At 46.5% G+C, this 13,380-nt stretch overlaps 1 protein-coding gene across 1 annotated transcript in view; it reads left to right on the top strand.

Moving 5' to 3' along the window:
- LOC126235779 (uncharacterized) overlaps nucleotides 1–11,772 on the top strand; it is a 269,602-nt gene extending 257,830 nt beyond the window's left edge. Inside the window, exon 7 of the mRNA XM_049944583.1 lies at nucleotides 11,695–11,772. Coding sequence (XP_049800540.1) covers nucleotides 11,695–11,757 — 63 coding nt within the window. The 3' untranslated portion in view covers nucleotides 11,758–11,772. The remainder of the gene's footprint in view (nucleotides 1–11,694) is intronic.
- Nucleotides 11,773–13,380: the final 1,608 nt, after the last annotated feature.

The following is a 13,380-nucleotide window of genomic DNA, read 5'->3' as shown; positions in this document are numbered from 1 at the left end:
CGACCTCAACATCCATATTCATTCTGCCGCCCAGTTACGGCGGTCGCATTGGTTCCTCTCCTCCCTTCAAGGCCGACCGTGGTGGCCAAGTGGTTAAAGGTGCTACAGTCTGGAACCGTGCGGCCGCTACGGTCGCAGGTTTGAATCCTGCCTCGGGCATGGATGTGTGTGATGTCCTTAGGTTAGTTAGGTTTAAGTAGTTCTAAGTTCTAGGGGACTGATGACCTTAGCAGTTAAGTCCCATAGTGCTCAGAGCCAAGCCTCCCTTCAAGGCGACCTCATCCCCATCCCCCAGCACACCTGTCCCGAATCCAACTCCACTCCCGATGTTATCCTTTCCTCCCCTAACCATCTTGGCCACATAACGGTGGATGTCCTGGAGCCTATTGGTAGCGACCATCTCCCTGTCCTCCTCACTGTTTCAGACGGTCGTCGCCCCCGCTCCGACCCTCGTAATGACCCTCCCCCAAAGTATGTCCATGACTATTCCCATGCCAACTGGAATGCCTGCCGGGATACCCTCTCCACCCAGGTCGATAGCCACCCCTTCACCTACCATCACCCTGATGATGTAACTCATGCTGCCTCCTTTCTCCAGCAGACCTTGTCTGAGGCCGTGGAGGACCACATCCCTACTGTCGCCATCCACACCCACCGTCCTACCTTTCCCCCACAGGGCGTCCTCCTCCTCTGTGAATCCCGCCGTCTCTACCGTGCCTTCCTCCACACGCATGACCCGGACACACTACGACGCCACCGGCAACTCCAGCGACACATTCGAAATTTGCTCGCGGCTAAGAAACACCGGGACTGGCGACAGACATGCACCCGTTTAAATGCTACCCTACCTATAAACTCGTCCAAGTTCTGGTCAGCCTTCCGCCGCCTTACCGGAACTAAATCCTCCCCCTACTATCCTCTTCTCCATGATGATCACCCCTTCCCTGACACCCTTAGTAAGGCCAATCACTTTGCCTCTTACCTCTCCGATGTCTTTTCCATCCCCAATGATCCCCAGTTTGATTACTCCCTCTTCCCGGATGTCCGCAATTGAACTGACACCTCTGTCCCTTCCCTCGCTCCTGGTTTCCAGTACTTGGACAACATTGCGCACACGGAACTCAGTGCCCCCATCACTACACAGGATCTCATTGCTACACTCCGCACAAAATGCAACACCGCTCCTGGTCACGATCGTGTCACCTACCGTCGCCTTCGTGAAGCTCCTGTCTCTTTCCTCTCCACCGTGGCTAGGCTCTACAATGTAGTCCTGTCCATGGGTTACTACCCCGACCTGTGGAAAACCTCCCGTATCCTGATGTTCCTTAAACCTGGTAAACCGCCGTCCGCTGTCTCCTCCTACCGTCCCATCAGCCTTACCTCGGTCTTCAGCAAGGTCCTGGAAGCTATCCTCACACGCCGCATCCACCAGCATCTCCGCCAGCACCACCTCCTTCCCGTTACCCAGTGTGGCTTTCGGCCATCCTTCTCTTCCAACGACCTCCTTCACCTCAATCATCTCCTTTCCGAACAGCTTAATTCCCGTCGCTCCGCAATCTTCCTCTCCCTGGACCTCGAATGTGCTTATGACTGCGTACAGCATTCCGGTCTCCTCTTCAAGCTCCAAACCTTCGCCCTTCCCATTAATTACGTCCATCTGATCGGCTCCTTTCTCTCCCACCATCCTTCCTATGTCACCATCCATAACACGGCTTCCTACACCTTTTTTCCCTCCACCGGTGTGCCCCAAGGCTCCGTCCTCTCTCCCTTTCTGTACCTTTTATATACAGCGAACAAGCCGCCGCCGTCACCCCCCGTCCACCATCTCCAGTTTGCCGATGACACCGCCTTCCTTGCCCTTGCCCTTGCCCCCACCCTGCAGTGCTCCCAACACCTTCTCCAATCCCATCTTGACCGGTTCACCGCTTGGTGCAACCAGTGGTTGCTCAAGGTCAATCCCTCCAAAATCCAGACGATCACTGTAGGCAAAACCACCCCTTCCTTCCGCCTCCTTGATTTCTATCTCGCCATCTATGGCCGTCCTATCGCCCTCACCCCCACCCTTAAGTACCTTGGCGTCACCCTCGACCGTTGACTCTCCTGGACCCCCCACCTCCGGACAATCCAAGCCAAGGCACGCTCCCGACTCCGTCTCCTCAAGCTCCTTTCCTGGACCCCTCCACCATACTCCACACCTATAAATCCCTCATCCGCCCTATCCTTTGTTACGCCCATCCAGCCTGGATCTCTGTCCCCCCCCTACCTTTTATAAATCCCTTCAAATCCTTGAATGCCATGCTCTCCGCCTTGCCTATCGCATCCGTCTCCCCTCCCCCACACGGATCCTGTACGATCTCATTCCGTTCCCCCACCTCCTCCTTTTCCTTGAAAGGATACGGATCCTGTTCACCTCCCACAAACTCGATCCTCCTCACCCGCTTGTCTCACCCATCTTCTCCCGCCCCCGCCCACTGCCGCGCCTGTATTCCCACGTCCCACCCAGTCTCCATCTCTCCACCCTCCTTACCCTCTCCCAAGGTGGCTTCCGCCGGCTCCCCCTCCCTGATGATGTCCTCCTCCCCTCCATATACCACTCCTACCAACTTTGATCCTCCCTCCCTCTTCCTGTGTCTGTTCCTTTGGGCACCCTCCCTCCCTCCTCCCTTTCTCCCCACTCCTCACCCGGGCTTCCCCTCCCCTGTCCCTCTACTCCTCCTCCCATCTCCTCAGCCATTGGCATCTTTGTTCTCCCCCCTCCACCCTCTCCACCCCCCCACCCTTCTTCCCCTCCTGGCAGGTCCCCGGACTTGCACACGCTACGTGGACTTTTGCGCGCCAGAGATCATCGCCATCAGTGTCTCGTGTGTGTGACGTCGTTTTGTGTTTTTGGTGTCCGCCGTCGCACTTCTACGTTCACTTGTGCCATCGGATTCATCAGTGTTATGTGCGCCGTGTCAACTTGTTTTCAGTGTCGTTATCGTCGAGTGTGAATGGCTCCGTGTTTTTTGTGTATCTGTGACCATTATTTTTTTTTTTTGCTCGTCACTATGTTTATTCTGATTCTCCATTCTGTGTTCTGTTATTGTCACCACTATGGCTGAAGAGCGGCGTAGCATGCCGCTGACAGCCTACCTGATTGTTCAGGTATTAAAATAACAATAAAGGGAAAAAAAAGTTCTGCTGCAGTGCCTCACAACTGTTCAGTGATTTTGTCTGTATCCTTAGGTTAAAGGTTGGAAGGGGCGGGATTTGGGCTACCTTCCTCTTGAGCCGATAGTAAACTAATCCTACGACAAAGGTAAAAATACAGGTTGCGGTGGTTGATGATCCAATGACTAGTAAGCGTTGCTTATGCTCATGGCGGTACTCATGCACTCGTTGAAAAAGATGTTCCATAGTTATATGTCCATCCTGAGCTGCTAGCATCCGGTCCAAAGAGGCGAGCAAAGTCGGGTCTAATGTGCTATTCAAACGCGTGAGATTTTCTTTCATGAGGAATTGCACCGGTTGGTTGGGTACATAGATCAATGTGAGTATTGTGTTCATTATTGTAGCTCCAGTAATCACGGCTGGTAAACGGAAATTTGGTCCTGAAATGTCACACTGTGTGCTGTTAATTTACAGTCCCTGCCCCTGCAATTCTATTCTTTGTGTACTCGCTTGCTTACCCTGCTGGTAACAAACGCAAATAACGACTGTGTTTTCCATTACTGAAACTACCCAATGTGGACCCACTTGCTGAAAGAACTGCACCGTGCCTACTATAATTTCCTTAGGGCACTCTGCGACTGGTTCTTGAGAGCGGAATAGAGAATATTCACAAGATTTGGGCACAGTGTGTAACAATTTCGCGGGGCAGATGGTAACTGGACCTGTTCGATAATGCAGCTAGTCTTGTGCAGTGAGGAACGCATGAGCTTGTCTGTTACGTGCCACTGACAGTATTTCCCGTACGGTTAACTGCACGAATTTTCTGCAAAATTTCCCACTTCACTGGATACGTATGCAAGGCGTAACATTCAAATTTACAATCCTTACATGTTAATGGTATTATGATATGAATTCTCAGCAGGGTACCCGTCCGCGTACTGGTAAAAGTGGCCATTTTGTAGTACAGATTTAAGTGTCCGTCTGTTAATGTCGTCAGTAGCCCAAGGGATGCGGCAATTCAGATTGAACTTTCCGTAATTCTTCCCGAAGTTGTTCCGAAGGTAACAGTACCGGGGTTAGGTGCCCTCGCATTGCGTGCAACAAAGCCTCCTGTAGTTCCGTGGCTTCTATGCATGCTTCCGTAATACTATCAGCAAGAAAACGGAGTAGCTTAGCGATTATCAGCTGTGAATCGATGTTATCCAACCGGTACTTGATTATACCCAAGACGTGATTAGTTGTGTCGGCTGTGGCCTTAATGTGGGACATTAAGGTCGCGGCCAAAGCTCGCAATTAACTACATCTTTCTCCAAACTGTCTAATTGGGTTGAGTGAAGATCTAGCATTCCCTGGTTGCTATTCACATTATCCTGTACCTGCCGTAGCGTTTCATTAATGCTTTTAAATCTTCCTCGTCAGTGGTCCCAAAAACAGTTTGTAGGATATGGCCACCTGCGTCTAACCATTCTCTTTTTCCTATGGACGTGCGGGATTAACCCTGCAGTTTGTCACAACTGAGCTTGTAAGCATGCAAAAGCTGATCGTAGTAGCTGCTATTCCCCCTGTGTATCATTAAACCTTGACTGATTAGCCACCATTGAATGAAGTTCATTAAATGTATCCTCTAATTTACAGATTTCGTCTTCAACCGCCCAAATATTACAGTCCACCCTTAAGGTCCACTGATGTCCGGACATAATTACATCCGCTTGTCGCGAGAACAAAACACCACTTGATATAGGACTTACCTTCAAGGCTTCAGCTAAGTTGAAACAGCAAAACACAATATCTATGCTGAGAGATAGTGCACACCTTCCCTCTTCAGTGCAACCCATGACGCTGGAACTGCTGGTCTTACCAGAACGTCACATCTCCTGAGAAACCAAAGAAAAACAACTCACATTAGCTCTTCCTTTTTACGTGTGGCCTAAGAGCATAGTAGCATGTCTGATCGCTTCCACAATTAATTTGGTTCTCTCGTTTATCTACTCCTTTCTTACTCTTTTTCTTATTCTACGACGAACTGTCGCTGCTAGGTAAATCGTTGACAATCTGTGTCGGCGGTTTGCGCCTCCACCCATTCAATCTCATTTATTCCTGTGCATTCCATGGCGCATAATTTACGACTCAGACCATCCACGTTTCTGTGCGATTTACCCGGTCGATGAATCACTTCAAAATCATACTCACTAAGATGCAAAGCCCACTTAGTTAATCTACTCGTTGGGTCTTAAAGCCCTAACAACCACTTAAGTGCTGCATGGTCAGTAATCACTTTGAAACGTCATCCATACAAATACCACCGTAAATAGGTTATTCCGAAAATTAATACCAATAACTCCTTCTCGGTTGTTGAGTAATTTTTTTCTGCATCGTTTAGCTGTCTGGAAACATATGCTATCGGGTGTTCCTGCCCATATATTTCCTGAGATAATACAATGCCCAAAGTAAAATTGCTAGAGTCACAAGATAATATAAACTGTTTACTAAAATCTGGAAAAGCCAAAACCGTACTAGATGTTAACAAATTCTTTAATTTTTGAAAAGCCTCTTCGCATTCTCCTGACCAGTGAAATTTTGCTCCCTTCTTCAACAACTGCGTGAGGGGCCTTGCAATTTCCGCAAATTTTGGAATATACCTCCTGTAAAAATTGGCGAGACCTAAATAAGACTGCAACTCTTTTACTGTCTGAAAATTCATTACCACCTCTACAAGTTTTGGATCCGTGCGGACACCCTACTGTCCTATAATATGACCTAAATAACGGACTTCTTGCAACAAAAAATGACATTTTTCCACATGAAGAGTTAACCGCGCTGCTTTCAGACGATCGAAAACTTCGCGCAAACGGCGCACATGTTCTTGCACGTAATTTGAGAAAACAATTATGTCGTCCCAATATACCATACATTGATTAGGTTTCAGCCCTCGTAACACGCTATCTAGTAACCGTTGGAAGGTTGCCGGAGCATTTTTGAATCCGAAAGGCATTCGCCGATACTGAAAATGACCTGTAGGTGTTGAAAAAGCTGTCTTCGGTCGGTCTTCCGGGGCGGCCTCCAACTGGTGGTACCCGCTTCGAAGATCCAAGGTCGTGAAGTACCGACACTGACCCAAATTATCCAGAGTTTCAGTGATATTAGGCATTGGGTATGCATACGATACAGTCTTTTGATTCAGGAAACGATAATCACAACAAAAACGATATGCCTTGCCCCCATCAGGTGATTTTTTACCCACTATTGCGACAGGAGCGGACCAGGGACTGCTACAGGTTTCTATTGTCCCACCCCTAAGCTGTTGATTAATAAATTCTTCCATGACAGGCTGTAAACTTTTTAGAACACGATATGGACGTTTATGCACCGGTGCTTCATTCCAAGTGGGGAGTAATGCCGAACTAACGGTGTGACGGGCAGTGGACCATGAGAATTAAATAACTCTTTATATTCCATCAAAAGTTTCTCCATGGCTTCTCTGTCTTGCCCTTCTAAATGTCCTACATTACCCCTCAGTGCAGACCAGCTGACAGACTCTCCCGGCATTGTGTAATCTGCTGCGAAACCCTTATCCAGTTCATCTTCCCCCTATTATCTCCAGATTCGCTATTACGGTACCCCATGCTAACTGCACCTCTTCAAGGCCAAAATTATCAATACTGACAGGCACAACCTTTTTTCCTCCTATCTCTCGCACGTAGGACACGCTACGGCGCGTAAAACACTTCATTTTATCCAGCCGCTCATTCTCAGACAAAGATTCAACGACACACAACGAATCTACCTGCAGAGACACATCTGCCCAGATTATTTTCCCTGTACCCTTCGGTATAGTATCCTGCGAGTTAACCCTAAGGGACCTTGTACGCAGTTTAGGTGGCCCACCCGACGTCTGGGCGGTTCCTTGCGACAGTAATGGTTTTTCGGCCGCAGAACCTAGGCGAAATTGTATTCTGTCCAGTTCTTCTATACGCCGTTCCAGGTTAACTTTAGCGTGATGCACAACCAGGAAATCCAATCCGAGTATGACATCATAGCTGCTGCCAACAACTGGAAGAACTTCTATCTTTACCTGGAAGTTCCTCATTTCCACTCGGAAGTTTAACACCGCTGATCTGAGTGACTTCACCTATCCCCCACCCACGCCACTTAACGCCCAGTGTGGTGGTTTTAATTCTACTTTACCGAGTACATTTCTACTCGCCACGGATACCTGAGACCAGGTATCCAATAAAAATTTGCACAGTCTGCCCCTCACCAAGCCGGTCAGAAAAAAGTCTGCCACTGAATCTGCACTAGCATTAATCCGTACCGGGGGCGTTGCACAGTGGACACACCACCCCCTGCCCCGTTTAACTGAGGGGGCTGAGGCCCACCTTGCAGTTTTCTATCATGTTTCTGCCAGGACTTATTGCAATTACGCTCCCAATGACCCCAAAGTCTGCATTTCCTGCACTGCACTTTGTAACGTGCGCATGGGGCACACAATACTCATTAAAGCCTGTACCATGGTAAGTGAGCGGAATTCACCTTATGAGAAAGGGTTTTCGTATAGATATCGACCGCGTGTACCTGAATGGTGGCAAATCAGACTTACACCTACTCTGTAATAACAATGATCCGTCAGGCAAGTCCGAAATGCAACTACACGTCAGGATGGACCAAAAGCAACTCTGAAGATGCTACCAATTTGATAATAATACGGTCGCCAGCCTAATTAGGCATTAACTGAGTTTCTTCCCTGTACAAGTTGGTGTATATTCATGCAAAACAACACGTCGTAACACTGCATAATATAGTAAAATTTTAGAACCAGAAAATCTATTGAACTGATAGTTTCACGTTTTGTACTGATATGGAAAAACCATGAATACATAACACTACACTATAATGTATACTACAAAACTTCGTTCTGTCTATTGATCTGATTAAAATCGGGCATAGGTTACCCTAGAAATAGCACTTTCGAGCCACACACAAAATGTCAATTTTGATAAATATAAAACACTGATAAATTTTGGCTTTTATATTGACTTTAACTTTTGCTGGTCAAATCTATTTAGAACACTTCAGAATTCAAATGAATAAAAGTGGAGGGGGGGGGGGGGGGGGGAACTCTGAAACTGTATAAAAAAAATTGATTACTGAAATTATTATACGTTCAAGATTTCCAGTATATGAGTTATTACTCTTTTTTTCTTATTTACTGTTCATTTAAATACCTTTATATCTGTCTCGAAATAATTAAACTTCATTACTATATCAATATTAAAGTTATCTTTCAACTTCGTTAGAACTTCGTTATTCATTTACTTGTTCATTAACAAAACAGTTCTTTACACACCATTCTAACGTAATTAGGTCTGCAAGTAATTATTGTTAACACAAAATTTTAATTTTTTATTTCGGGACACTCGGATTGCACAACATTTGGAAAGGACCCTGTCTAGGTTAGTTGTGAGGATAATTAAATGAGGGGAAAGTTCTGGTAAAATTTAGGTTATTATTGAACAGTTCACTCTCTGATCCACACGAATACAGTACTAAAAGTTTCAACCTGCTTGTATCGATGCGGCGGTTGGCGGGCGGCAAGATGGCGAGGCACAGAGCATACATACAACCACAGCTATGGCTCTTGACGTATCGGCACTTTAATTCTTCTTAGCGCCGCAATACTTTTCCATTTAGTGCCTATGGAATTTTGCCATGCTGTGTGGGCGTTGGAACGGTATATCCGAGGCTAAGTGAAGCTACGTCTTCCAGGAGAGCCTCCTCGCTCCAGAAGGTGTTGCTCAAACCAGTGCCAGACTCCAACTACTACTGCTGCTGAGCCCGTTGCGCCGTGCAGTGCCCGTGCGCATTTTCCCGCGCTCGCCTGCCATCCACCTTTTACCGCTCCCTTACAGACAGGGTATTCACCCGAGGTTTTGCATTCTACATATCCTAACACATTGCCTACATATGGACCAGACGCACAGTTACAATTTTAAACATCTTACAACAGTCTCAACATTTGTTACATTCAATTCTATTACAATATTGCTTGACATTTGACAAACATTAATATTCACATTGAAACTTGTTTACAGTTTTCTTAACACAATGACATGAAACAAAAAAGAAATGAAATCAGAACATCAATTACACAAGATGGAAAAAAATTTTACTTATATGTACAATAGTACAACGTCATTGTTGTTACAACTTCCTTGCAATCGTGTCTAATGTGTCCCTCCGACCACATCTGAAGCATTTTATTTCTGCATTAAACACTGCTTTCCTGTCCCGCATATTTGTTACTGCTTCAACTTCCTCTAACGCCACAGCGATTCCGACTGCCTCATTGAGAGTCTTAGGGAATTCCATCCTAATCTTGTGGGAGGTTTTGGGTTGTATTCCCCGCAAAAATGCGTCTAGTGCCCTCTGCTCAGCTTCCTGCAGAATGGCTTCATTAACCGCATCGGTATCCGTTAACTCATAGGTATTAACATTAATTTTTCGAATTCGATCTACAAAAGCTTCTATTCATTCCCCATTCCTTTGATACATTCTATTCAATTTTCCTGATAATATCTAGACGTATTTTTCCTCCGATACCTTTCCAGCAACCCTTTTTTAAATACTTCAAATGTCCAAGCAGCCCTTAATTCTTCATGGCATGTAACGTACACTCTGGCATCCCCAGTTACTTTCAACTTAGCCACTTGCAAAAGTGTTTCAGCACCCCAATTTCCCCAGCTTTTCCCGAGAAAGGGGTGACCAAAGACGCAGTGTTAGTGTCAAGAATTACTGCATTAACAGGAAACCGTTCCTTGCTCACTTCTTTAGACCGAGAAAGCTCTATCTCTAATTCCGACACTCGCTCAAGTAGCTGCTGAATAGCCACCTCGGCTGACACAGACTGCTCCTCACTACCAGCTATCGAATCAAGACTACAGTAAGCCCAGAAAGAAGAACAGGAAGGGAAGACGGACTATGCTACAGGTTCAGACAAACTACCAAACGAAGAATTGGCACTTACTTGTCATGTTGCAGGAGTTGCTGATCCGTTGTTGCCCTTCTCAGGTGCCACATATCCTCGTCGATTACCAGCCACAATTTCCTCCAAATCCAGGGAGAAGACCACTGTTGTGACCAACTGTAACAGGAGTGTGTGACGTGCAGGTTGCCCAACTGACAACACTTGTAATAGGATGACCGGAGCGGGTGACGTGGTCGGGGTTGTAGGGCGTGGCTGGGCAGAAGAAGGTGGCAGTTTTTAGCAATCTTCCTCTTTATTGTTGGTTCTTCCAATACATTTTCCGGTAGGTCAGCCCCTCCGCTCGTGTCGTGGTGGAAACGTGCTGATGCGCGCAGCCTGGGGACCGTGACGCCGTGCTCGGTCAGCGGCTGTGCAGGCGGTAGGAGGTTAGCAGCATGAGGCCCGGCCTAGCCTGCCTCCTGCAGATGCGGTGGCTCGTGACGACGCCGGGAGTCGTCGGTTCAGCGGTGGGCAATGCCCTCCACCGGCCGGTCCTCGGGGACAGCGTCACTGATGACGACGACGTAACAGCGACCGCACGGCCAATCGGTCGAACCGAATGCCGACGCCAACCTCTTATGCCCTTAAATAGTGCAGACTGCTGCTGAATCCGCCGGTTACGCGGCGCCGTGTTTATTAGAAGGTTCTCGATGAGTTGGCTAACGTAACTGTGCCACACGCGGCCCGCGCCTGCGTAATTCTGCTAATGTTGCGTTCTGGCTGTTGATGGCTGCCGCGCACGTACACACTTAACGACGCTCGTTGCAAAACTGTGTCACCTGCATAACGTGCCGGCCAGCCTTCATCCGCCATTTGCCATGAGGCTGGTGCATCACGCACAGAAACACACTAAATCACGATTTCGCACCATATTTCCTAAAAATAACCCCTTGTCCTCTACACAATGTAAACGACACAGGTAACACTCACCAGTTGAAATACACAACTGATATGAAAAGTTAATCCATGCTACTATTTGCATCATAAAGATACAGTTCTCCAATCATTGTTTCTTTGTTCTCCAATCACTGTTTGTTTAATTCAAAAATTTGGGCCCAAGAGCGATGCCGTGAGGCTGGTGCATCACGCACAGAAACACACTAAATCACAATTTTGCACCATATTTCCTAAAAATAACCCCTTGTCCTCTACACAATGTAAACGACACAGGTAACGCTCACCATTTGAAATACACAACTGATATGAAAAGTTAGTCCATGCTACTATTTGCGTCATAAAGATACAGTTCTCCAATCATTGTTTCTTTGTTCTCCAATCACTGTTTAATTCAAAAATTTGGGCCCAAGAGCGATGTGAATTTCTTTCATTTTTTTTTGACTACTTAAGCACTAATGTAATCGTACAGCTTCCAGTATTGCACAACGTTTAATACAGAACAGTATTTCATATGTCAAAGAATTTTTGTAAACTGTAATATAGCTTTTTTACCCTTTGTACAAACAGAGGCACCAGTAATCATACGAATCTTTTTGTAGTACTCATTGTTACCTAGTTTATCACAGGTGTCTGGCGACTGGCTGTTCATTTATGGAACCACATCGAGGATACCATCTCAACACACATAAATTACAGAAGTTGTTTGAGTAGTGTACATTCTCTTGTGGCAAAAAACTACATGAAGGTACATCTCTGCCGACAACAAAAAGCAATGGTTAAAAATAGTAAATACTTTTGGAAAAATGGCAAGTTTTCTCAATGCACAGGAGCAATTGATAGCAAACGTGTACGTGTTATTGAGCCTGCTCACTCAGGTTCCTTGTACAAAAACTACTTTTCCATCATTTTGCTCACTGTGTGCGATGCAAACTATAATTTCATTTTCTTAGATGTTGGAGCTTATGGAAAAAGTAATGGCTTGGTAGTTCCCAAAGACAGTTTGTTTTACAAGAAACTCATGAGCAATTTTCAGAGATACCTAAAGCTTCATCACTACAAGAAAGAGATTCAGTTGTTTTCCCTCATGTATTGGTGGGAGATTAGGCTTTTGGCAGACTACAGTTTTAATGCGTCCATTTGGCGAAAACAATCTCAGCTCTTCAATTACTGATTATCCAAGGCTAGGCGTTATGAGGAATGTGCTTTTGGTGTTCTCTGCAACAAGTGAAGTGGAGAATCTTTCACTGTCCACCGTATGTGAACATTGATTTTGCACAAGATATTGTTAACCCTTGTTGTGGATTACATAATTGTATGTGCAAGAGAGAGATTCATCTATGAACACTCGCTTGAAGTAACTGAGTTTGGGAATTATGAATGTGTTAGAGACTTAGGCGGACGACGACGATCTGCACTAGCAGTAAGAGACAGATTTGGAGAGTAGCTTGTTAAATGTGATCTCCTTAAGTGTCAAAGTACATACGTTCACTAAATTTTTTTCAGACCCTTACCCAGCACTCCGTCTTCAGGCCACAAGTGGCCCATTGGGACCATCCGACCGCCGTGTCATCCTCGGATAAGCATGCGGATAGGAGGGGCGTGTGGTCAGCACACCGCTCTCCCGGTCGTAACGATGGTTTTCTTTGACCGGAGCCGCTACTATTCGGTCGAGTAGCTCCTCAATTGGCATCACGAGGCTGAGTGCACCCCGAAAAATAGCAACAGCGTATGGCGATCCGGATGGTCACCCATCCAAGTGCCGGCCACGCCGACAGCGCTTAACTTCGGTGATCTGACGGGAACCGGTGTATCCACTGTGGCAAGGCCTTTGCCTATACCCTTACCCAGCGCTTTCTTAACTTCCAAAATCGATTCCTTTCCTCTGAAAGTTCCAACAACTTGATCCCAACACATTTTTCCAAATGCTGAGGTGTGACCCAAATTGCCGGTCTCACGTGAATCTTGCATGCAAGAGCTTCCATATCAAAGCCATCCACAGCACACATGTGAAACTGGAAGGAATCTGCGAATGTGTGAGCGACAGGTAGTGTGTGGCAGCTCCGGTGGATGCATGTGTGGAAGGCTGCAATGTGTCCTATGCCTTGTGTCTGTTATCTCTGCCAGAAGACCTGCTATGGTGTCCCATGGCCCTTGGCCATGTGGCAGAAGACAAGGGAAATTTGTCTATGGATTTTGACAAAGAGGATCAGGTAACTGTAGTAGGTTAAGCAGGGAAAAGCCTAGCTTAATACATACAGCATCAGGAATGACCTGGTTGGAGTATCAAATTTATGCAAAGAGTGTTTTGGCCA

The sequence above is a fragment of the Schistocerca nitens genome, chromosome 2 (genome assembly GCF_023898315.1).
Source record: "Schistocerca nitens isolate TAMUIC-IGC-003100 chromosome 2, iqSchNite1.1, whole genome shotgun sequence".
In the NCBI taxonomy this organism is placed as follows: Eukaryota; Metazoa; Arthropoda; class Insecta; order Orthoptera; family Acrididae; genus Schistocerca; species Schistocerca nitens.
The sequence above is the reverse complement of the archived record's forward strand: the minus strand, read 5'-3'. Positions and strand labels throughout refer to the sequence as shown.